Source organism: Accipiter gentilis, chromosome 2 (genome assembly GCF_929443795.1).
Source record: "Accipiter gentilis chromosome 2, bAccGen1.1, whole genome shotgun sequence".
In the NCBI taxonomy this organism is placed as follows: Eukaryota; Metazoa; Chordata; class Aves; order Accipitriformes; family Accipitridae; genus Astur; species Astur gentilis.
Genome location: NC_064881.1, coordinates 34,460,553 through 34,487,126, shown reverse-complemented (window position 1 = coordinate 34,487,126; position 26,574 = coordinate 34,460,553). Strand labels below are relative to the sequence as shown.

At 36.9% G+C, this 26,574-nt stretch overlaps 1 protein-coding gene across 12 annotated transcripts in view; it reads right to left on the bottom strand.

Moving 5' to 3' along the window:
* The window catches only part of OXR1 (oxidation resistance 1), a 304,340-nt gene that overhangs the window by 6,443 nt on the left and 271,323 nt on the right, over positions 1-26,574 (bottom strand). For 8 of the 12 annotated variants that reach the window (XM_049821593.1, XM_049821637.1, XM_049821578.1 and 5 more), the window contains 3 exons: positions 8,052-8,132; positions 4,558-4,683; positions 3,679-3,831 (listed from right to left, as the gene is read on the bottom strand). In XM_049821593.1, the coding sequence (XP_049677550.1) occupies positions 3,679-3,831; positions 4,558-4,683; positions 8,052-8,132 (360 nt within the window). Of the gene's footprint in view, positions 1-3,678; positions 3,832-4,557; positions 4,684-8,051; positions 8,133-16,137; positions 16,219-26,574 lie in introns of those variants that run through there. The other 4 variants (XM_049821620.1, XM_049821674.1, XM_049821655.1 and 1 more) reach the window with 3 other exon arrangements.

The following is a 26,574-nucleotide window of genomic DNA, read 5'->3' as shown; positions in this document are numbered from 1 at the left end:
CATTGTTATTTGACATTTGTGGATAATCAGCTGGCTTAAACCCTATCATACTCATTTAGCCTAGTGCTACAAAGACATGCAAAGTGTTCTCTTCCCCCACAATTTGTGAAGGACTCAAAACTTACATTATAGACAAGGCAGTTAAAACTGATGTTTGATTTGAGTTTTAACAGACACAATAGTTGTCCTATTAGAAAGAATACTAATTCTAAAATCCTTTTTCTAAAAATAGGCTTGGCTCAGCTGAAATATGTTTTAAGTGAGAAGACTTCACAGAGTGATTCAGATTAGATGATCACATTTTAGATTGATAGTAGTCAATCATTCTAAAGTGGTACTTTGGGTATTGCTCAGAAGTCTCTGTAAGTAAAGGCTGGGATAGGGATTCTTCTATGCACGTTTTACTTAGTTTTGGCTAAAGGCTTTTAATGACTTAATTCTTTAGTAAATCAGGTCTTCCATCAGAACTTTAAGAATTATTGGTTCATTGTCCTTCAAAGACAATGTGCCAAATATCAAAACCTTAGATACTAGATATTTGATTATACTAATCCTCAAGTTTCTATCAATTGAGTTGTTTAGCAACATAACATTCTTTTAGGGTTTTATTTGGTTATTTCAGTGTCACAAAAACAATTACCTCTAACCCTGATTTCATGCATATTTTCTGCAACAGTAGAATTCAAACTTCAAGACAGTATTTCATTGTTTACCTGATCTTTATTCCCGGTCCTTTGAGAAGTGATGGCTATAGGGTTTCTGCATGAGATTAGATTTTTGTGTCTAGTTGTTAGGGTGGGTACCTAAAATTCCCAAGTTCTAGGTTCTGTCTCACATTTTTGCAGCATATAAAATACAGTCTGAAGAATGACTTATAAAACTAGACAGTCCTTGGGGTGGTTAACTGCATTAATTTCACTTCTAGACCACCACTTGTTTAGTGACTCATGTTCAGGAATTAGGTGTTCATTTCTTTTTAAATGGCTGTCAGAGTAGACATCAGAGCTTGGTATCTTCACTAACAGAAGCACCTACCAGTAGATAGAATGTCCATAACAACTGTAATGTAGATATCTATACATTTCTTGGGCACCTTTATTAGAGGATTTCCTAGAATTGACTACAGCAGGCAATTTAGGTGGCTTCAGATTCCAACTTTCAACTAGACAATGGTCAGCTTTTACACAAATGAAGCTTTAGTTTGTGAAAGCTGAGTGTTTTGGCTGGGGTTTTTTTTACAGCCCTTGAAGTAAAATTGCTAATTCATTTTAAAAAGAAATCAAGATTGGAGAAGATTTTGGAAAAAAAAAAACAAACCAGGGTGAGGCTTAGCAGCCTCTAACAAACCATATTATGAAAAGTTACAAGGTACACTTGCTCCTTACTCAACTTAATGTCAACATCAGATAAAGGCTGTCTTCATAAATATGGACATCAAAGAACAGGGTCTCAGTGGAAATAGCCCAGGAAATAAATTAATTCTAGTTTGAAGGAAAAGTACCTCAGCAGAGGATAAGACAAAACCAGTAGCTATCATAAACATAGAAGCTACAAAGCGGGCAGAACAAAGAATGCCAAAAAAGGGCTGAGAAAGTACACTCAGCAAGTGGCAAGGAACTAGCTGGTCATAATTCTGTCATTCTTCAAAAAGGCTGAATCTCATCTGGGATCTTCTCTGGACTAGATAGCTTAGAAAACAGGCAGTGATCTTGGAGCATAAAATATGAAGACACCCGGTCTCTCTTAAAACACATTCTGGAAGGGCATAAATAGTATTTATCTTAGTATGTTGCTAGTAAACTATTTCTGGATACACTCTGCTTTAAGAAAAGTACTCAGATTCTTTTTTCAGTCATGGAAAGCAGTTTTATAAGACTATCTGCCAGGAAGCTACAAGATATTAAAGACAAATTAACCTCTTTCAAAAAATCAATACCTTCCTTAAAAAATGGATGACCCTGATTAATTACCATCAAAGGGCATAGTAGGCTACCATTGTCTTACTTTTCATGATTGTAGATCCATGATCAAGAGGAGAAAAACTCTACACTGAATTTCCATAGGTTTTGAATACAAAGATAGTGTAAAATTAATTTTCTGCTGTCAAATGCAAAGACATTTATCATTAATAGCTTGAGAGACAGAACTACTGAAAACAACACTCTCACTACATTGGTGAAGGACTGAGCATGTAAAACTTGTCTGAACCTTTCCTTCTACAGCATATGTTGCTTGCTGCATACACATGGTTTTCACTCACTCTTGTGTGCAACCTAGGTAAGATCTGGCATACACTGTGAAAGATAAGTTCAGTGGCTACTTGACCCAAAAGTCCAAGCAACACTTTCATACATGTTCCTGGGCATCAGCCTGTAAGTTGAGATTTGTCAAAAAAATAAAAATAAAAATTTGACTTGTCTATGAATTAATTCCCTGTTTTGGTTCAGCAACCATGACATTTTTTGAAAATGCAAGTTGAGATACTCATATATGGAAGGTCATCTGAATACTTTCAGCAACAGAACAATACTACGTGTTGGTGGCAAGACAGCCCTTATCAGAAAAGGGACATTTTCTTTCTGGGCCAGATAATCAGGTACTAGGAAGTAGGTATCTTACAAATTAATCTTGAGAAGTTAGTACAGAAATCAGAGAAGGGAAGTTACCAAAGTACATTTGAAGAGGCTGATGGATCTGTTGAGACATCTCAAGTCTGTTGAATAGTTTTGATCTTCAATATTAAAAAGTAAATGAAGAGAAGTTCCCTTTTAAAGAACTTCTGGGAAAGAGTGCTCTACTAGCAGAGATTTAGAAGGGATTTTTCTTTTTAAGGGATCCCTGAGTCAGGAAACAGAAAGAAAAAACAAGCTGTAACTTCAATTAGGAAAACATACCCTTCATTTACAGTTTTCAGACCCCCTGAATGATATGAGCCCATGCTTCCTGAAAACAAAAACTGGTTACCAAAGTGGGACAGATAAATGAAGTAAAATACTACAGATCTTGCACTGGTTCTATCAATTCTTCATGACAGTGGTTCTTCCATGACAGAGCACAGAAGTTTCAGAAAGAAAGAATCAAAGTCTCATGCTGCCTGTAATTTCACCTGCTATTAGAATATTCAAGAGAGGATGTTTGCTATTCAAATGATGAGATGTGATCCACTTTCTGGAATTCATATCCCAGTTAAAGGAGAATAGAGCACAACTAGAGAGACTAAAGGAACAAAAATTCATTATGCAGCAAAGATCCTGCAGCCCTCAAATGAGAGATGTTGGCTGCAGCCAAAGAATGTACACAGAAGCATTGGCTGCAGCTGGCAATGACAATTCCAACTGAACAAGATCTTCCCCAATCAGAAAGTTTTAGAGACTATTTCTTGTGCTTTAAGTGCATTTAAAAAAGAATACTAAAAGTAAATTCAGTAATTGGGTATTACGAGAATCATGCATTGTGACAGTAAACTTGTGTTAAAGAATTTCCTAGAAATGTAGTATGTCAGAGGATTGCTTGACAGTGAAACATGTTTTTAAAAGCATCTACGTAATTACCAAGGGGAAAAACAGCTTGATACACACAATTTTGTCTCCCATGATGGGCTAAAGTGTCAGCTATTCCTTTATGCTCCTCAAACACTTTTTTGATGGGTCCCCTACCTCCACACAAACATTTTCCTACCTGTCCATCACTGTCCTTGATAACCAACAGCACAGGTGTGTCTAATCCCAGCATAGTTCGATACAAAGTCTTCAAGCTCATGCCATGCTTTGCAGTACTGTAGACAAGAGTCCATGGATAGCCAATGGTCCGTGGTGGAAGAGACTTTGTGAGCTGTTAACAAGATAACAACCATCCTCTTATTTAATACACTTTTTACTATTTTTAAGAATATATTACATATAAATGAAAGCTGATTATGTTGTTCTGAACTACAAGTGGCCTTATAAGCTAGTTTAAAACTTCAGACCAACTGTAAAGTTTCACATGCATATTTTCTATCCCTAGTCTCTCAAGCAGGTTTCTTCTCCTAGCTCTACCAGTGATCTGCAGGAGAAGAATGATTTACCAACCAAAGGACCTGTGTCTGGTAAGGTCTCTAAGAGATTTATCTAAAGACAGTAAAACCACAGTTATTCTTGCATAACAATACTATGTCTCAGTACTGGGGAACTGGATCACTCAAGTCAACAGGTAACAAGCTGAATGGTAAAGGATGCTTGCTCTCCTGTTCCTGTGCCTTTGAACATGATCAGCCTTGATCCAAACCTTCAATAAACAAATTTACTGAGATGACTTTGGACTAGACTGCAAGAACTGCAGTGAAAGCCAAGCTGTTTTCAAGAAAGAATGAAATAAGGGCAGAGACACAGAGCAGTGTTGTCGTGGTGTATTCAAAGTTATATTAAGAAAAAAAGCAACAATTTAGCTATGAATTATGTTGTGCTTATGCATTTAATATCATAAAAGGTCTTCTTACTGTTGTGTTTTACACTATGGTCATAGCATTTGTGATACATTAATGTACAATACTAAAAAATGACATATATAAGTTAATACCTTTTCAATTTGTTCTGGCTGTAGTAATTCACTGGGATCGCTAAGATTTGGCCGGAATGCTTCAGGCTCCAGGTCTGTTTTGATATTTGTTGCCTGTTTTGAATTGATATCTTCTCTTGTTGTTATCTACAAAAAGAACAACAAGAAAATAAGTATTCACAATTCTATTAGCAGGAAGGATAAACTTTGCATGTTTAAAATCATGCAGTTACTGATTTACTGTTATGCAATTCCTTCAAAAGTTAAGAAATCCGTTAGATTTGATCTCACCAAGATTTCCACTGCATCCAATAGCAAGCCAGTACTCAACTATATACTAACAATGAATTACACAGACACCTACTCAGAAGAAAGCTATGGTTTTATGCTAAAAAAAATAAAGAAAAGAAAAGAAAGGAAAAAAAAGAGTCCTCATATACAGCTGAAGGACTTCAAATGCTTTTCAGAGGTCAGCTTACACAGTGCTTGCATTTTAATACTAACATAGCATTTACATTAAATGTAATTAAAAATACCAGACAGAAAAGGAACTGAAACTTTAACATGGACATTTCTCAGTAGTTTCTTTTAGAGTACTTGTAAAAGCTTTCACATATACAGTAGACACGTGGAAAGACTGCTGTCAAGGACATTGAGTAAAGCGTCTGAATGGAGCCCTAGGAATATTGCTGCTCCATAAGCTGATCTGCTGGAGTACTTACGGGAATCAAAGAAGAAAGAATTGAGTGGGTGGGGAGGGGAAAGCAGCAGTAATACTTATGCTGCATAGTGAGCTTTGGGGTCTGGCAAAGATGCACTACGCATGAAGATCCTGTATTAGTTTAAAATAACTGCCCCATATATCTACCCTATTGATCATTGTTTAGTGGAGGCCGCAGGCCACAAAACTCATCAGGTATCATAGCTCATGACAGCCTTCTTACCCCAGTCCACATTCACTGGCACTTTCAAGCAAAAGTGCCACATGTTGAGAACTAGACTAGCTGAGACCCAAAAAGGTTTCCTTCTATAACTCTTGCTGCAGGGACAGTTAAAACTTGCTGTGGGGATAGTGAAGTCTGACAGAGGAGTAGGACAAAGTGAAGGAAGTTAGTAACTTAAGCCACTGCAGCAAGACTTATTACAATGTTGAGGGATTTACTAAAGAAAAAAATCTTAACAAGAATGAGTGCATCTGAATAATTGATCAGCCTGAACCAAGTTTTACTGCAAGTCAAACTGTCCAAATTATTTAAAGCCTGAATCCTGAGAATTTTAAGAAAATACCTACCAAAACCCCCTGCCAACTCCAGAATAAGAACCAGTGTTTGCCACACACCTCATACTCTAAACATACAAGACACGATTATGGTATTTCACATACCACCAAGACAAATTTTGCTAAGATTTTGCGAAGAGAGCTTTCTTAGTTAACAAAAGAAAACCCATACCAAAGAAAACTCTGAAATACAGATAAGACTATTTAAACAAATACAGCCACCTGAGCTGAAAAAAAGGATAACCCTTTCCTCTCCACAAGAATTATGGAAAAAGTTACTACCTCAAACTCCTTGTTACTTAAAAATAGGCTTATAAAGTTGAAGTATCAAAGTATATTCATACAGTAACTTAATTACAGTATCAATTCTTTACTCAAGAAAAGGTGCGCTTAAAGAAAGTATGAAGCAAGCAAAAAGCTCAAGCCTTCCATTTTTCAATGGAAGGTAACAAGCATTTCCAATGCACTAATTTCCATATCACAACAAAAAAAAGTATATGCATTTATCCATGCAGCTTCATGTACAAAAAGATGACCTACAGACTGCATTATAGACTGCTATCTATAAAACATGTTATTTGGCAATCCAACTCTTTTCCACCTTAAATGCCTTTCATCCACCATATACCACTGCTTCAACTCCATAAATGTTCAGCACTGTTCAAGTGTACAGCAGAAAGCTTATTCATTTTGTTATTTTTTAATTCTGATTAAAGTGCACCATGCAAAACATGAATAATTTGGATTGAAGGGAGGGAGTGGGTTGAGGTTTTGGGTTTGGGGTTTTTTTTGTTTGGTTTTTGTTGCTGTTGTTGGATTTTTCTGCCTTTTTAAATTATTCTTACACTAAAGCAACTTTCTTCTAGGAAGAACACTGCTTTATAGAAGTGGACAAAGATGTGTCTGTTCAAAGGTATCTGTTTGACAGAATGCAGTGTAGTTTTGAAACTTGGAAATTTATTTTTCCCACTAAACTTTGACAGAGCAGACTGACCTGTAGTCAGATTCCAGGGGCTTCTGAGGTTAGTAACTGCCATGCAGTCTACACACAAACACTTATATGGCCTCAGAGAAGACAGTTTTTTATAGTCTCCAGCCCATCACACCAGTTTTTTCAAGTCAGTCTAAACCCTAAGTTTGGGCATTCCAGGTGAAAGGTATTTGGAAAGAGCTCTTGCACTTCCAGGATATTAATACAAGGATTCTCCACGACCACCTGCCAGAAAGAGAACTGTTTTGTTCTCAAGTGGGAATGAAATTTTTTTTTGCAAATTTCTTATTTTCACATAGAAGTAGAACTGCAGCTTTTGGGTTCATGCTCATTATTGCTTTACGTAACTGTACTACTTACAAAACATTTTAAAGCAATTAATTACTGATTATTAAATAAACGGAAGTAAAAGAGCTAAGAAATTGTTTTCTTATGTGTAATTACATAACAGGTGAAAAAAAAACAAAGTAAAAAAACAGAACTGAAACGTTTTAGTTTCAGCAGCCAATTACTACAGGAAGACAAAATACTCAATACTTCTAATGAGTTCTGAGCTATGCTTTCCATCAGTAAGTTATGTATGATGTAAACAGCAGCTAACAATTTTATAGCTGTCAAAGAACTAAGAAACACCTAAAGAGAATGCAAATACCAGTTTAAGTCCATATCAGTAAACCTTCAAAAATCTGAAGTACTGTTTTCGAAGTATTGCTTTTGGAACAGACAGCTCCATGTGTATGACCTTTGCCGTATCGAACTGCCTCAGTCACCTGCTTGTATAATGGGAAAAATACTCACCTATTCCACAGAAGCTGTGAAGCTTCATGCTTGCCAAGTACTGCGAGATTCTTGATGAAAGATTCCTATACAGAATTAAACACCCATGCAACAAAGTTTTGGATTCTTCACCTGGTTTGCATTCTTTTTAGGAAAGCTTCCACCTAATGCAACACACCAGTCTAAAGTGGAAGTTAAAACACATCACTCCAAGACAAGCAGTACCGAGAACAAATTTTCAAATTCTGACAGAAAATTCCTGTTTGAAGGTAATAATTCCATCATAAAATTACTGATTCCATCATAGCATTGCACAATTAAATAGATCCAAAACAGAGGAATTTTCTGCTGGATCCTTGTAGTGCACAAGACAAACCCACCGAGTGTGGGACTTGCCCTGATCAAAGACACTACAAAGAAAGATGTTTTAGTATCTGGAGACGGGGTTTAAACTACTGAAGAGGGCACCTGGAGACGTCTGCAGAGTGTGCGCAGTTCTTCGCTATTTAGAGCATCGATCCTGCGGTGATACTCAGCCACTGACACTACCTGAATATGGAGACAGGAAGACAATAATTCCACTGACAGTTGAAGAAAAGTAAAAAGTAAGAAAGAAAAAAGTGGAGGAGAGTTATGAAGGTAAAATGTGCAATGATAACAAACAAACAAGAAGTGCTAAAAGATGTTTGTTTCTGCAAGGACAATGCACATGTAGGTGATTTTAGACGTATGAGTAGACACAGCAAAATTACAAATTAAACACTCATGGCACTAGCATTCAGATATATCTCACTGCTCTAGGATGAATATAGAACTGATAAAGGAGTGCATAAAGTTACCAGTATCAGGATGCTAAATCTGAGTTGCATGCCTTAACTCAAACTCTTCCACCCAAAGTCCTCTCAAACACTCTTTCCACCCAGATTAATGAATCCTGTGAACCTGGTTTGCTTTCCCAGATAAAGACTAGAAGCAAACCTCAGGCTTCTCAGTAGGTTCTGACTCTTCTATCTGGCAGTGAAGATACAGTTAAGGTCAAGGTAGCAGGACTAAAGTTTAGTAACTCCCCAATACTACCTTACAATATCTTTATCCTGGACTTTCTATTCACCTCCAAAGCTTCAGGAGCTGCTCATCTGTCAACACATTCACTCCAAATGGCACCTCTACTTTGGCAGGAGGTGTACAGCCAGGAAGCCTTTAGTCAGAAAGCTCTAGGACATGCTGCTCTGGTGCAACAAGCTGGCTAAAGGACTACAACAGTCATTTTGATGTAACTACAGCCGATAATGTGATTTTGAGAACAACTCAAAATCATCATTTGTATGAAAGCAGCTTAAAACAGCTGGTGGAGAGATTAAATGGATGTCCCATGTAGTAAGAGTGTATTAAAAACTTCTAGAGCCTACCACAGTGCAAAGGAAGATAACCACAAGTCCAGCAGCTCCCCATCTACCTGCCCCTACTACAAGGAGTTTGGCCAGATACTCGCCACTGTCCTGAGTACAGAGCCCACAGTCATGCATGACTGGCTCTTGAGCAGCGATGGTTCACTCTACCCCATGCAACTGCAAGGCAAGGAAAAAGGAATACTTGTGACATCCAGTTTTATTACTGAATAATCAGTAATTACTAGCACTCAATTTATTTCCACCATTTCCATTTTCTACTGTTCTCTTAAAAATATCAAGAAAATTGTTGTAAATTGTATTGCTTTGTGCATTCTCAGAGTCAAGCAGCTATATGCAGAGCTTTAACAGTATTCCACCCAAGCATGTAAGTGATAGTGTAGTTTTATCCTTTTATTTCCTATGGCAGTTCATTGCAAATTACATTGTTCACACCACCAGCACCTTATGAATGTAATCCTGAAAAGCAATAATGTGAGGACCCTTTAGCCTTGATGCTTCTTTAAGCTCAGCCCCTATCACAAGAGGCAGGAGTTAACTTACAATAGGCCATAAATGTGTGGTTACTTAAGGAGATTCTTGAAAACAAACCAAACCAAACCCTAAACAAAAAAACCCCAAAACCAAAATACCCACCAAACCCAAACTCTCATCATCCCCAATACCATTATATAGTTGCTGTTTCACATACTGGAATGCAAACAGTTTTATAGGCAATGCCATCTTGCCTTCACCCTGTCAAACACCTACTCTATCACCATCCCACACCTGGGAACTGCTTATTAACCCTTTTGGTGGGTGATCAAGATCTGACACACCTTTTCATATGCCATGGGGGTGCCTGCATCCTCAGAACAGCGCGCACAAGGTGTTCTGATAAATTTCTTACCTGAGAGAAACATGAATACTTTTCCAAGTATGTACACAATAATAGCTCCTTGGCATCCTGAACCTGTTGCACACTGTCACATCGCAACTTTACATCTGTTTTGTGAACAAAAGCCTGCATAGTGGCAGACCACTGGTATGCAATGGCAAACATCATAAATAGCATGTCATAGAATGTCAAATTATCAACAGAAAAATTAAGGGCAAGGAATCCATCCTCTCAAAACCCAGTGCTTGTTTTAAGCATGCAGTCCATACTAAATTCTGAGTAAACCACAAGACAAACTGTCTTAAGGTCATCCACTCATCACTGAATTAGGCTTTAAACGAGTACATTGAGATACCTCAACAGTTCAGCTACTGTACCTGACCTTCTATAAAATACTTACAGTTTAGGTCAACATGCTTTACTGTTGCTTTGCAGTAGACAAGATTATGCACTTCAAGATTCGTAGCTCAATTAATCATAAAGTCATTTATGTCTAAGCCTACCAGCAACTACCTTCTCCAATTTCATTCAGGAATTGATTTGAGATGTATCTTGAAAACAGCTAGCATTTTGTCCCTGCAAGGCTGGAGAGGGCTGTTTTGAAATATTAGTAGTATCTTTAGTTAGAAGTTTATTCTGTTTTATAACCTGGTTTAATTCATAGTCTGCTTATGCTGTTTCCTTTTCCATCAAGATTTCTTCATTTTCCTTCTTTGTAGTCATATTAATCCTCTATTCTATTTCACCAAGCTAAATAAACCAGTGATTTTCTTCCCTTCCCTCTCTGCCCCTACGTCAGCTGTTTGTTCTCCTGATCACTCCAGAAGCTACTTTCTACCTCGATTTCACTTTGAGCTTTCATTCTTTAGCACAGAACTTCATTAGTTTTTTCACCCAGCATTGGGAATACCTGCAAAGCAAGGTCTTTCATTCATGAAAGACTAATGCAGTTTTGTATGCATCATACCGGACTGTGGTTTTCAGTACAGAATGTTTCTTTGTAATAAAATTCTTTCATTTTTGGGCAGGTAGCAGTGGATGCCATTTATCGGTATTTCACCAGGGCTTTTGATTCTATCTTATGGTAGCCTTACAGTCAAATCAATTATGTATCAAATGCGTGAAGAACAAGGCTGAAAAACTAGCTGAAATGACATGGGATATATCCTTAGAGATCTCATAATACCTGCTCTATTCATAATAGCAACATTGATGAGAAAACATGGGATGAGTCATATGACTCTTGTAGCTTGAATGCCTTTGAGATTGACCCTGCAGACCATGCATATGTGAGTTAACCACTTAGCAGAACACACAACAGTTTTAATATTTAATGTAATAAGTCAAATTGAGGGTTTGCATACTAATGATTCAACCAATCAAGAGGCTTAGGATTCTCCTTATGGAAAAACTCATGTTTCTAAACCTTTTTTTTCTGAAAGTATGTCAGAGTACCTAACTCTTGCAACCTATGCTGGCATACACAGTGAGCAAAACAGAAATCAAAATTCCTAATATGGAATTTTTTTGTCCTTCAACAATACACATGAAAATGCAGTTACAATTGTTTGAATGTCCATGAAGGACAGTTTGCCATGCAGATGGTGACACATCAGCCCTTTCAGACACTGGTCATATCAGTCTGCTATATGTAGGTGTAGACATGAAAACTGCTTACACCAGCGAGACATTCCTCTGCCAGCTTAAAGCCACGAGTGACCAACACACACACACCTAATGCATGTTTGCTAACAGGGCAGTGTAACTGCCACCCTCAAACCAAGAACACCTAAACTTTCACAGTTAACAAGTAGCTGAAACTGTCTCCTTAGAGAAAGGGAGCATCTTATCAGAGCTGAACATTGCTTCTGAAAGATAAGAAAGGAGATTGTGTAGCGGTATAAGTGGTTCTCTTCAACATGTTATTTATACCCTCAATTAACTGAATATGAAATAAAAAGCAAATATTAAGAAAGAGAATGAGAGCTGAACAATTTTACCTTGAATCTTAATACTTCTGTGTAAAGTCAGGTGAAGCTTCAGGAACGTTATTTCTTCAGAGTCAAAAAAAAGTTTCACCTTTAAAGTTACAGGATATTTAATTGAAAAAAAATGAATGCCAATGTAATTTTCTTAGGCCATTTACAAAGTTACTGCAAAATACAGTCCATCTCCAATTGATCAGTAAATGGGGAGGGGAAGAAGGGATCAAACCCTTTCTAAAGGCTGTAAATATCTTCAGATGAAAATAAAAAGGTGCATTTGTGAACTGAATGCTGTTATGTATATTTTAAGAGAAAACACTAACTATTTTTCAGACAAATTTCATTTCCTCCCAAAATGTTAGACACTGCTTGAGAGAAAGCAATATCGAAGAAGCAGTCTTTGCCATCACGAATACGATTATCTGGGACATATTGATTACACTACAATAATGCATTAATACACGAGGTTTACCATATCTGATAAACAGTTTTAAGGCATCATTCTGAAAAAAAACTAAGACTAATTTAATTTGATTAATTTTTAATGACTATGGCTGCAAAGCTAACCATTTCCGGTCTCGTGTGGTTTTCTGCCAGTTCAGCTCCCTCTCACTCTACTGGTGACAAGGAAAGGAAGGTACAAGAGCTCGCCATTTTAAGCAGAGGAAAGGGACTGGAGAGTCACAGCAGTCCCCTGAATTGGCTGGTGCTGTGGTTCTTTCTCTCTTTCAATACCTTTAAAACTGGCCATCTTGGTGTATGGCACACCAAGGTGTTTTCCAGAGCAGGGACTGAAGAGCTGAGTATGTTACATGATAGCAACATTCTCCCTGTGACCAGTATTGTCCCCCCAGCAGGATGGGCTGTTGAACATCTGCCTCAAAGTGCTCTAAGCCCACAGCAACTGTACCAAGCCATAATTAACATATACCAAAGACAAATTTAAACATCTGCAATAACCAGAATTAAAAAAATAAACTTGAGAAGAATGCAATCAAAGCCTGCAGCACACAAGTGTTACACCGAGTCCAGAAACCTTTATAACAAGCTTTTTTTCCAAGATATGAAAAACCACTATTTTGAGCGATATGATAAAGCCATCAAGAGAACTAAATTTACATGGGAAACATTAAACAAAGTTTAGGATGTTTGTGCAAAGAACTAAGAATTAGATTTATGAAAATTACTTTCTTAAAGAGGCAAGTCAGGCAACTTAACTCACTTTGTCCAAAGAAAAAAACATCTGTAGCGGCATCACCAATAAAACCCAGCTCTCTTGCAAAACAATTTAAGGAAGTTTCAGCACTATCAAGCAGAGAAACCAGAGGTTCAGTGTGTCTGGTGCCTGACCTCAACCTGCCGCTCCAGGAGAAGGCAGGCTGAACAAGGTTACATCTCAGTTCTGCTAGTGCCATGCAGAGATCCTCTCAGGTATGACAAGAAAGTACCATACATGCTTAGAAGCAGGTAACAATCACAGCCCAGCATGGAAACATTTGTCTCTTCCTTTAATCAGAAAAAGGATCAACTAAGATCAGATTGCACAGACCATTAAAAACATACAGAGAAAACATAAGCCTCTACTACTCATTTGTTTTCCTTCAGCTTATAATCGACCTTCTCAAATGTTCATCTGCTACTGTATTTTGACGGCATTTGTAGAGAGGCCTAGTATTTCACAATTATAAAAAAATGTAAACAATGTAACACCTCATAATTAAATGGAAGATCTAGTCGAGGCATGATGCATAAACCCCCTAATTATTTAGGACAGTGGGTAAGGCAAATAACTGTCATCAAGGAAAGGTTCTGGGCTTAGTGATCAGTGTAAGAAAGTACTGGATTGCACTCTACTTTTTTATTTTTTAAAGATACTCAGATCATCAGTTCACTCTATTACTGCAAACAAAATTCAGTATGGAAAGCTGACTTCAAAAAGATCTTTGTAGCAAGCAGTATTAGTGGACTGATGCAGCCTTACAGTTCTGACATCCATAGGGATGAAATACTAAATTCTTATCTTTCCCATGTAAGCCCCTATTATTATATCTCCATAATAGCCAACCTACAGCCATTAGCTTACCAACTACAGTTAACCAATAAATCAAGAACCTCAGAAGTCATGCAAGTCTCAAATCATTCAAGCTATTAAAACCAACACCACTTTAATTCCCTTTGCATAATATCTTAAGAATACAAAAGCCAAAGGTAAGTTTTCCTTGGTTTTGTCACCTTTGGCTATGCTGCCTATCAAGCTCTGCAAAGCATTCCAACAAGCATTCCCACAGAAGGCAATCCACCTTTTGTTCTCTTGCATTGTCTGATGTCTTTCATCTGAAGTGCTTTGACAGAAAGAATGATTGCCTGCATTTTTGACATTCTAGAAACTTACTGGCATCTCTTGTGTTGCAGTACAATAAAGAGACACAGTAAATACCAAACAGATTTACTAAAACAAGTGGGAAGCCAACATTACTGGCTTTTTGAAGGGGAAGCATAATGCATTGGTTAGTCACCAAAATTTTCATTTCTTATCCTGGGAAAGTATCGAACCCCTACAATGCTCAGCTCAAGTTTACTCTATCACCGTGAAAATAACAAAGGCCTTTCAAGTAAATAATCCAGGGTGATTTAGTTGTTTCAAGCAAGCATTGTTGTTTTATTATATCACTCTTTTTGGTCCAGCAATTATGTTATTTCATGTCAGGAGGGTTTTCATCCAAATTTCAGAACAACCATTAATGAAACATTTAGTCAAAAACGTGTATTTCATATATGCTGCCAGTCTCTTTAATGCTTCCCACTTTGTCTTGCATAACAAAGAAGTAAGGGTACCAATACTCTTTCCCTCTTTTGTATAAGAAGGTTACACTTGCACATTAGCTTTATGATCATTCATTGAAGGAAAAAAAACCCCCCAACTTCAAGAATAGAGCATGTCTTGTTGACATAGCAACATTTTAAAAATATTCCCATCTGTAGATACTTCTATACTCTTTTTTTCTGATTTGACTTGTTTTACACATTAAAATAACCCATTCTCTACTTCTCTCACAGCAGAGAAGATTCTCATACAGTCTTCTTTAATTCAACCTCTTCTTAAGAGCTGATACCTATTGCTTTTATTAGCATAGTTGGACTCTGGCTAAAATAAAGTGTTCATCCTAAGAGAAATAATTGTAACAATCGATACTACTACTTTTTTAATTAGCTGGGCAAGATCTATCTATGTATCTACATATATAGATATATACTAAAGAAAACATTCTTGGTAAACTTCAGATACCTTTTACACTGCTACAGGGTATGCTCAAATTACATTTGAGTTAATTTAGGAATTGCATCTTGATTCTATGTTCCATTGCCACAGAGGAAAATGAAGAACCTATTATTTAAAAAAATATTTTGTTAGTTAGGAACACACGTTTACAAAACAAGTTGTTGTCACATGAGATTTTCATATTCTGCAAGTAGCCTGGCTACAAATAAAGATCAAAATAAAACCCAAAGTCAACAGCACCTCCAAAAGTATGCACCAAAATTCAGAAATCTAACTCTCAAAAAGACGGTAAAAAGCCTGTCACAGGCAGAGTCTGAATAAAAAGTATCTTCCAGATCTACCAGCTGGTAAAAGCATAAAAATTACATTGTCAAGATCACTTCCTCCCTCCCTATCCCCAAGGTGTTACTGTTTTGCAAGTCTCACTGAGAACCATTTCCTTTACATACTACTAGAAATACAAGCCTTTTTGGGGAAAACACCACTGAAAAACCACCACAGTTACTTTCTTAAATCTAATAAACTGTAAAAACAGTGTTATTGGTCTCCCCCTTCATTATAAATGTGAGAGTGGGACTACAGCAGATTCATTTCCATCCATTTAGGAGTATTATCAGACCTTCATATGGTTGAATGACTTCTGAAAAGGTTTAATCAAATGGTAGGAGATTTACACTTTTCTAATTAAATGCCAGTGCAAACTACTGTTCACAGTATTTAGCTATAAATCACATTTTTGTTGGAAAAAAAAAAAAAAGCATTACTCCAAAAGGAAAAAAACCCAAACATTTTAAACCTGCTGAACCCCTTAATGCTCAAAGTAGTTCTTCTTGTCTAATGCCAACGTAATACCAGCAATTAGGTTATGCACCTAGAAGTAATGAAAATTTGTGACTTAGCATCCTGTTTACACATTCAAAATTTAAACTTCCAGAAACTGTCTCTGCACCACAACATTACAGGAATGCAATAACAGAAATGAACATACTACACTGAAAATTACCAGAGCATATTTATGATTAACTGGCTGATGCTTTCTTCCCTTCTTCCCATACCAGAGACGAGACATTTCCCTTCTAAAACCAAAATGAGACTAAAAAAAGAAATAAAAATTAAAATAATAATAATAAAAAATTCATTCAAGGCTGTTTGAAAGCATTCTCTGTACCTGCTGTCAGTTCCAGGCACAGGCAGAGCCCCCACGACGGTGACAGAATAGTTTGCTAGACACACACATTTGACTGACATGGCAGGGAACAAATGAACGAGTGTACAGTAGGGGGATGTATCGCAAATGATGACGGTACAGAAGAAGAAAGGTTTCCTGTATTCAAGTGTGGTTGCAGAGCACTAGTTTGTTAAAAAGGCTAAAATATTTAAAGACACAGAAAACTTTTTAAATTTTTTTTATACAATACTGAAGTATACAAAAAAAATCCCCAAGAACTGCTTGCAATATTCCGTTACACTATAATTGTTCATAAACAAGTTCTAATGGTAACAAACTTGCACTCAATATTAAAATAATAGTTTGTGTTACTTATGTTGACAACCGTATATAAACCCTGTCAGTTATTTCTTATGAGTCCAGAACCAGTTGAAAGAGTGGTGAAGTTTTTTTAAAAAATATTCTTTTTAAAAAAGGTCTTAAAGCATTCGGGAACTATTAGCTTCACAGCATTTTCAGTTTTGTAAGCAACAAGAAGAAAACAAATCCTTTTGTCTACAAGCTAAACTTCCTGTATGGGTTAAATGCTAGTCGCAACAATAAAGTGTTTTTGGAATCATGATTTAATTTTTTTTTCTTCTTAAGGAAGGATGTTTATTTAAACCAGTGTGTGCAGCAGTAATACACAGAGTAATCCTTTGAGAATTTCCTTGTAGTAGCACTTATGAGGCTTTTTTATTTCTTCCCTCCCTCCTCCGAAAACATCCAGTGCTTTGAGTCCTGGGTAAAAGTACTAAATAGGCCAGGGCGGTGGCAGGCAGCATCACAACAACATTAAAACACTGCTCACTCATGCTGTTGCACTGTGATCTAAAAGCCAAGATGCCCAAGCAGAGAAAACCAGTACCACAACTTGTACTTAACTACACTGCAGACTGTGCACTGAATGCCTCACCTTGCATTAGTATCTAACTCAATGTAATTCAGATAGATTTTACTGAAAAGAAAAACATTTCATCCTTCTTGGGAGCTGGTAACTCTAAAAATCAATTTGTTCCAATTTATGAAAATTATTAAGGTTGCACGTAAGAACATTTTTATCACTGGGACATTGAAAGCTAGGATTTAGGAAACTCAAATATATAATATTATACTAGATACACAGTCAAATGGTGTAATATTTAAGCAATAAACCATACAGCCATTTATTTGATTTTTTTTAATAATAAGCAAGCTTATACTGATGTAAAGCAAGAACAAAAAATGGACAGCCTTAGAACTGTTTCAAATGAGGCGATTACAATCGATATAGAAAAATAAGATGAGCTACAACCTTCGCCCCTGCCCCGAGTCTGGCAAATCTTGAAAGAATGGAGAGTATGCAGAAAAACTATTTCAAACTTATCTCTAGACATGCACATTCTAAGCGAAAAAGCAAAAGCTAGCCACACAACTCCCTCCCCCACAGCCTATTTTAGCAGTCTTTTTTTCCCCTCCCCCCGCTTTTTCCCCCTCAGAAAAAACAAATTCCTCCCCAACACTAGCCAACACACTGTTTCTCCAAAACCAGGGGAGAAAGAAAAGAATCTGCGCCATCAGGCAATTTTTTTATTCCAGAGCACTTAATCTTAAACAATTCAAACAACTTACTTGGATGTTTTTAGCTTCTCTCTAGATAAAACCGGCTCCTCGCACAGCTTCTCCAAAGGATTTTAAAAACTTGCTCAAAAGAAAAGGGAGCAATAAAGTTCTTAGACGTGACAACTCACTTTTTCACTTAATTACAGTCGCAAAGTTAAAGGGAATAAATGCACCAGTGACTCTGTCAGACCTCCTGCCAGTCTGTTTTGATGTTCGGACTGGCAGCAGCAGCAGGAGCAGCAGCAGCGCCCGCAGGCGGCAGCTGCCCTGCAGCTGGGAACATCTGCTGGAGGGGGAGGGCGGCGGCGGAGCCAGCGGGGCAGGAGAGCCCCGGCACCACCACGGAACGCTGCCGCCCTCAAAGTGGCAAAAGCCTTCTCTTGTGACCGACCTCCACCCCAGCCCTTTAACAGCCCTTTTGCCGAACTGGTGGAAGGTATATTTCTATCAGCCAAAGAAGCCCACACAAGAAGCCTGATCCCAGGAGCCTCCCTTAATAAAAGATAAATAAACTGTCCTTTTGTGCATTTGTGGGTTACACCACTGATCTGCTGATTTGAATCAGAAGCTCATATCTTGTCGCTAATTAATATATGCCTTGCCATAAAGAGTTCTTAATTAAAAAGATTCCAGAGAGGAGTATCGGCTCAGACCCGACATGTGTGCAGAACACCACCGAACACTTAAGAGCATCCACCCGTTTGCTACCTAGACAACAGAGCAAACCAAAATGTATCTAATTACACTGAATGATAATCTTGTTACTGTCATTCTTAGTTTGTAATCAAGCTAAATATCTCTACACAATCAATGTTGGAGGCAGAAGCCCACAGTCCTTTCAGTAACTGTTACTCACAATGTAGTTTCTTCTAATAAACTAATCTGCCTTAAAAAAATATTAAAGTAGCAGCAGAGAAAAAGGAGAGTGCCAACAAATACAGGTACATCTTTTGAAATGTCTTATTTCCACTCCAAATCAATTATCTGGTTCACCTTTTGCCATACCAGATTTAAAGTTATCTGCTGACAAGATCTCATAACCCTGAAACAGGATAGTAAGTACACTAACTCTCTCTAAACTTGAGCAGGAAGACTGGATGCCGGGTGTGGAAGAACATCTTCGCAGTTTGATTAGATGGTATTACTCTGTTTCGAGTAGCTAACACAATGTCCCGATACCACAACAACGGAAGAGTTGTGATGTTGAATTCTACAATCCATATATTTAATATGCACGCTTTTTGAGCAATATTACGTTAGTAAAAAGTAATTTATTTCCCCTGTTCCTTCCCTCTCAAGGGAGGGAGGTTTAGCCCAGAGAGATAGGGGGGCAGGGGCCATAATTACTCAGTTTCTTTAGAACTTGCTGTTGATTCCACATGAAGCAGCCACGTAGATGACCGGGTTTTGTGATGAAAAGCACAAATGTGGTGCACTGAAGATAAGCATCCCCAAGTCTCTCCTGAGAAGGCTATATATGAGGCATATGTATAAAATAAGATTATTCTCGGAACTTAATACTCCAATTTCAGAAGCAGCCCTGAAAATTGAGTAAAACATAAATCACAGGAAGCAGATTGTGTAAATCAAGTGCCTCAGTGCAATTCATAAGTCATTTGCATTGTTGACTGACAAAAAGAAAGCTTGTTTTTATGCTTTGTATTGGTTTGCCTGGGAACAAACAAATCAATAAGCAATGACAGTAGTTTCACTTTCAGTAGCCTATCTACTTGTTAGAATGTATTTTTAAAGAGACAAGATTGCTATTTAATTACATCTAACAGGAATGTTTCACAGATTATAATAAGAAGTCCCATCACCAAAGAGCCGAAAAGAAAAAACTGAAAGCTGCCTCAAGCAGTGTTTAAAATAGTGTAGTTTCAATACACATTAGTATAATATGACAGAAAACAACTCCAGAATTATAAACTCTGTTATTTTTAAATTTAGAATAGCATTATACAGCTCTGGTAAGAGATGTACATCCTGTATGCTTGAGCCTTGTATTATAGTTTTAGGGCATAAGTTGGCAAAAATTTCAAAATTAGGAAGACACCTAATTTAGATGCTCAGGCCACCTAAATTGTCATCTTTGGAAGGAATCCCACTAGGTGAAAGAAAGGCAGTTTCATATTTTGATGATATAAGGCATACAAAAGTCAGATTAATTAAGGTCTGGCTTATCTTTATAAGAGGGAGACAAGTTCTGTTTGGTACAAAAAGCCTTTCAGATGACTAAGAGTGCCAAGTTCAGGAGTAATGAAGTTAGAATGCAGTTTAAAAATAAAAAAGCCCCAAAAATCAGGTACTTGCTCCTATGCAAAACTAGTACTTTGTCTTCTAGAACAACTAGATCTTTAGAAAAGTTGTTGCAGGTGAAGGTAACATGGGATTACCCTTATCTGATCCCTTTCCCTTTTACTGCTACAAGAAACACACTAAACAGTATAAAAGTCATCACGTGTGGCATCCAGTACAACAGGGACTGGCCCAACTTCTTAGTTGGCTGATAATGTTTCCATAAGAAAGTAAGTCTAATTTGAGAAGTCATCCTTTGTTTTCTTTCAACAGCTTAGGAGAAGGGGAAGGAGAAAAAAAAAACAACAAAAAGGCAGTTTTCCATCCACAAAATTTTCCTCAGAATTTTCAAAGGTACACTGAAAGCCATTAAGAGACTCAAAGGCACAAGCTTTTTAGTTGAATGATTCTGCTTCAACTCTTAGCAGAGGGACTGCCCCAGTTCTCTCTATTAGATACATGAAATAAGCATCAATTACAATTCCACATTCATGATTTCAACTACAGGACAGCTCCACGTAAAGAAAACACCTGAATTTCATTTACAAGTTATAAATAGATTCCAAATAGATTAAGTAGAGAAAATAGAGCAAAGCAACAAATATCCTATGCATGAAGTTAAGAGAGTGCGCAGTATTTGCTCAAGTTCATTGCAAAAGCAAGAATGAAAGTTACCAGCCTCTACAAAGGGCATTGCATTATGTTAATGGGCACCAGAGTCTCTCTCTTCAATCACAAAAGTTAATTTAACAGAAACATTTCTAAGTATTGCACATGCCTGCTGAAATTCAAGAGCCCCTCATCCTCTGGTACAACAGCAAAACCTACTAAACATGCTTGTTAATGCACAGCAACACATGCATAGTGACACATCCAATTTCTTAACAGACAATGCATGATATAAAAACCAAACAACAATCTAGCTTATATACCCCATATACTATCATAAAGAGACAACCTTTCAAGAAACATATTGGAAAAATATTCTTATTTTGAGGGCTGTTAATGTGATGCATCTTTACACTTTGTGTGCAGTGTTTCATTCAAGAAGCCTACAACTTCCAGACTTCCTCTTCTCTGCTGACCCAGTATTATCCAGCTTGTCATACAGCATTACGATCATACCATGTTTTAAAATGTGAGACACAAAAAGCAGCTGTTTCACTAGCATACGAGCACTAAGTGTAGAGTAGGGAATAGAAGCAAATTTATAGAAAAAAACATGATTAAGAATACAAAAGCTTAAGACAGCAGTGCATACTGAAATGGAAATGCCCATTTTAATATAGAAACATTGTAGGTTACAGTCCAGATCCAATAAAGATCTTAAGCACCTATGTCCAATACTCTAATCTTGAAAAACCTTCTTCAGATGTTACCTGACCAGGAGACATAATCACTGTTTGTGACCTCCATGTTTCTACAAATACACAGAAATATAATTTCTAGACACTCCTGAAGTTACAGTTTTGTTAATGTTGCAGTGTTGAGTGTCTAACTCAAATACCATTTCAAGAAGGCAGAACTTCATTTGCAACTAATGGCTTGATCTAGTAAACATTTTCAAACCATGTCTAAAGTCCCAGCTGAAGTTCAGTTTCACAAGTGAGTATTACAGACTACTGCTTTCCAGAAGTATTATATTTTCTACAGAAATCTAATATGCAAAATAAAGGCAATGATTATGAAATACAAACCCAGTGAATCTGAGAAAAATAATTTGCAAATATCTATCAAGTCATGCTTTGTTTTGGAAGTCAACTTCTAGACAGCTTTATATCAAACAGATTTTCTGTATTTTCCAAACAATTTAAAAGCTGCTAGAAACAATAATACAGATGAATTTCCAACTACTTTAAGACCTTCTTGCAGGTCCTAAGACAAGAAACTTCCTGTTTTCAAATATCTTGTGGATGAGCATTTAGATTTATGTGGACCTGAAGTATGACTCAATCCTGAATAATAGCAATAAATACAACCAAATAACAGGGGGAAATGGGGAGGGAAGGAAGAATCAACACTTTAAATAATTAAGATTATTCTAGTACAGAGCAATTCTTCTGCTTCCTTAACAGATTTCATGTTTAAATAGGAACTGATGTCCTTAACTGATTTCTTCACAAGTGCCCAAGATGAAATTTCTTCACCACCTCTGAAACTTTTAGCTGTGGCCACACTCAGTAATTTTTTATTTTTTATTTTTTGCATCAATACTCTGATGACCAGAGATCTGATCCATCAGTATAAATCCTGTATTTCCAATATTGCATGATGATAAAGACACTTAACAGCTGTAGCACCTAAGAAAGATATTGTTTTGATTGTTCTCGATTCAAATACGGAATCTAAAGCTAGATTAGCAGTCTGTGTCAATAAGTCATTATCACATAATGAAATAAAAAGTGCATTTATACACATACAGTCAATATAACGGTGCATCCCAGTTTTCCAGCGGCCTATTAAAAACTTAACTACTTAAAGAAAACAACAGACCAAGTCCCTTTACTGTTCAAGGAATGTCATTAAGTTTAAGAATTAGCTTCACAAACCAACAGATGAAGTATTAAATGAGCAAACTAAGGTATTCTGGTCTCTAAAATTTCTTTTCCTTCTCCCCCTCCCCCCCAAGAGACCAACTAGTCTTTTAGTTAGATACAAATAGAAGGTGCAAAAATTTTATGATAAAACTCACATGGGAAAGGCCAAATTGTGTCATTTCTCCTTTATGCACTAATGTTTCTTATGCAAGTAGTCACTTCCATTGTTTCCCCTCTAATGCCCTCTTCCCTTGTTAGAGCACAGCGGTTTCCTTTGTATGTAGCATTATTAAAACTGTAAAAACCTTGCTTGGAAAATTAGTTTCAGTTGTCCTTACTCCCCAGATATGATAAACTGATTCTCTGAAGATTTTAACTGAGGCACTGGAACAGGCTGCCCAGAGAAGTTGTGGATGCCCCATGCCTGGAAGTGTCCAAGACCAGGCTGGATGGGGCTCTGAGCAACCTGGTCTAGTAGAAGGCGTCCCTGCCCATGGCAGCGGGGTTGGAACTAGGTGATCTTTAAGGTCCCTTCCAACTCAAACCATTCTATGATTCCATGATTATTTACATGTGCATGCCAACTTCTGTAGAAAAATATTTGAGCTTATCAGCACACTTTATGTGCACACAAATTCAGTGGAAAGCTGATTTATGTCATTTAACTCTATACTAGATCCCTGATATGGTTAATGACTTTTACATGAGTACTGTTTTCCATGTCTTGTTCCTCCAGTGGTCAAATTCAAAATGCCACCTGCCACATCATACAGCAACAGCAGTGGAAACAAGCCCGTCAAGGTTTTACAATCCGTTTTAGGAAAATGATAGTAGAATAACTGGATAATTGGAATTTCTGGGACTGAGGAATCACAGAGATATCACTTACCACCACCATCTTTTTTTTTTTTTTTTTTTTTTTGAGAGTGCAGATTTTTTTTCCTGAATTACAAAAGTTGAAGAGTCTGCAAGAAAGGTTATAGAAAATAATGCATACTAGGCAGCACTTAGAACCTTTCTTCAAGTTGTTCTATGATCAACTGTGGTTCATAATTTGTGCTCTGATCTGTTGGGGGTTTTTTTGTTTGGTTTTGTTTCTTTTTAAATATACAATGTATACAATACATACAATGGAATATACAATATGTAATATACAATATATTAAATATACAGTATATACAATGGAATAATATTTATGCTTTGCAGGGAATGTGAACAGCACTTCTTTTAGAAAAGCAATCTTTTATGCAGCCATAAGAAACTATTTGGCATTATTTTATCGAAACAGGAAATAGCTGTGTTACTTGAAAACTCATTTCTCAACCAGGATTTGGAGCCTATAGAATTCAAGCAGGTTTTCCTTTTCACTCATCTTAAACTTCTTTAAGCATAAGACCAATCCTATTAGCACTGCTTGAGGACCTATCCCTACTTTCAAATACTGTGATACCATGCCTTTATCAGCACAAGGTGACAACTCCTTAATGCTTTCAATCTGTGGTACTAATTGGCACCAAAATGATGTTAATGCATTCAGCAGCTATCTAACAGCAAGCACCTTAACACTAAATCATTTATTTCTATACACATTACTATATACACAACTTGAACTTAAAAAGGAAACAAAATTAGACCATAAAGTACCCATGGAAGTTGTTTCCGAGGCACCGCACAATAGAAACAGCCAGCTTGCTGTCAAATCTTGCCACGTTTAGATGCAAGTACAGAATATGCTTTGGAGAAGGCATTTGTTTATTAACACACAGGTTTCTGAACAGTATTATTTGTGCTAACAGAAAAAGAAAGCCACTAGCGCTTGAACTAATACAAACTAAATAAAAAAAGAATACCATGATAAATATACCTCTATATCCTCAAGGCTCAGTAGAGATGGTAAAAAACCAAACAAAAAAGCCCCTCCCCCCAAACCCCAAAACAGCCTCTTCTTTGGTGTATGCCCATTCACTTATGTACAAGAAGATAAAAGAGACATTTAAGGAAAATGGATGGGGATAACACCACCAAGAAACTAGCAGCACAGTTTCATTTCTTACATGATATATAAAATAAAATTCTTGTCTATTCATTTCTAGTGGACACCAGAGACAAGCCTTTAGCATGGACTGATCTTAAGTGAAGAAGTATCCTTTTCAGAGAGCTTTGCCTATGGGACAGGCAGAGGCCTCTCAGGAAGGCAGATAATGAGGAACATCATCAGCAACGGGAGCTACGAGGTACCCCACCCAGAATTTGTTTTAAACTCTAAGTATAGCGACAACTATGAATTAGTCACCTTTACTGATGGCAATGGTAGATAGTAGTAGGTTCATGGTTATTTCTAAGAAGTCAGTTATCTATTAAGTGTGTAGCATAAATCCAAAAAGAGTCAGCTAAGGGATTCCCTGGATTTATTTTTTTTGACGCTTCATACAGTGCAGTATTTGATCAAACTAGTGTTTAATATGACAGCAGGAGTCTTGACCTCTTTGCCACTAGATCAGCTGAGGTTACATCTACTGGATTACTTCAGGGAAAATGCTGATAGGAAATAGACTACTCTGTATACAGTAAGAAGAAAGCATAAGTAGATGAAAAGAGTTCAGAGTAAGAGTCCAGTCCTATTCATTGATCCATTTAATAAACTTATAAACAAATCCCTACTACTTGTTTCATATCTTACTGATCTTTGCTTTTGCTCGCTCCTTCTTCCCATAATTCCTTTTCCACTAAAAAAAAAAGCACAGTACTTCCTTAAAGTCTCTTGATAAAAAGCTGCAGCCAAATGTGTTAACATCTGACTATGAAAGAAGCAAAAGCCATCTCAGAGCACCACACCTGGGTTACCCGTTAATCCTCTTCCTTGCTTCTCCAGTTTTAAGATACTGTAAAAAGACCACAGAGAACACTTTTTGGAAAAGAAAGCTATTCCACTAGCTTCCTATTTTGGTAGATCAACGGTACTTTGTGATGCATTTGTACATCAAGATTTTGCTTTCCATCTCCCTTCCACCCTGAGTTTTCCCATCACTGTGTTCTGAAGACGGCAGCCTATTTTTCATCCCAATACTCACAAAAATGTTTCAATGATACTGTTCACCTGCTATCTTAGATTACACCTGGATCAAGAGCTGACAGAGAAAAAGCTTGTTGGGTTAAAGGAAGGAAGTGTGTTGATTGAAAATAATGACTGAAACTCAATGGGAGTAATGGGTATGGCAACAGCAGCTACAATTCCCTGTATGTACTGATACTTTCTAGCACATATGTTTAAAGCCACTAAAATGCAGCTGGATGTAATGACAGGTTGAACCATCTAGTACTGTCAAACATTCCTGATTAAAAAGTTAGTTTTTAACAGCTTTCAGGTTTGTGCTAGGAGTCAATCATAAGAAGTCACATTACTCAAGTTAAAATGCACAAAAGACCACATTAGCATATTTCTTATACTTGCATAACATTTTTTTAAAAAAGTTATCCATCTCACTAATCACACTAACTTCTAAATCCAGATAATTATTACTTGATAATCTTAAGAGAACCAAACTTGACATAATTTTCAGATAACACATACAGAAATAACAATATATATATTTTTGAAATATGTCTTCAACAATTGTTTCCAGAGGAGACCTAAATAAAGGCTTAAGGCATGACGTCATTCCGTAGTAAATAACTTACAGATTTAAATATATGTAGGAAAAAGACTGCCTCTACTGTCCTCAGAAATAAAAGTTACAACATTTAATCCTGAAGAAAAATTCACACTATCTTCTGTTGAAATTACTCTGTAATTATA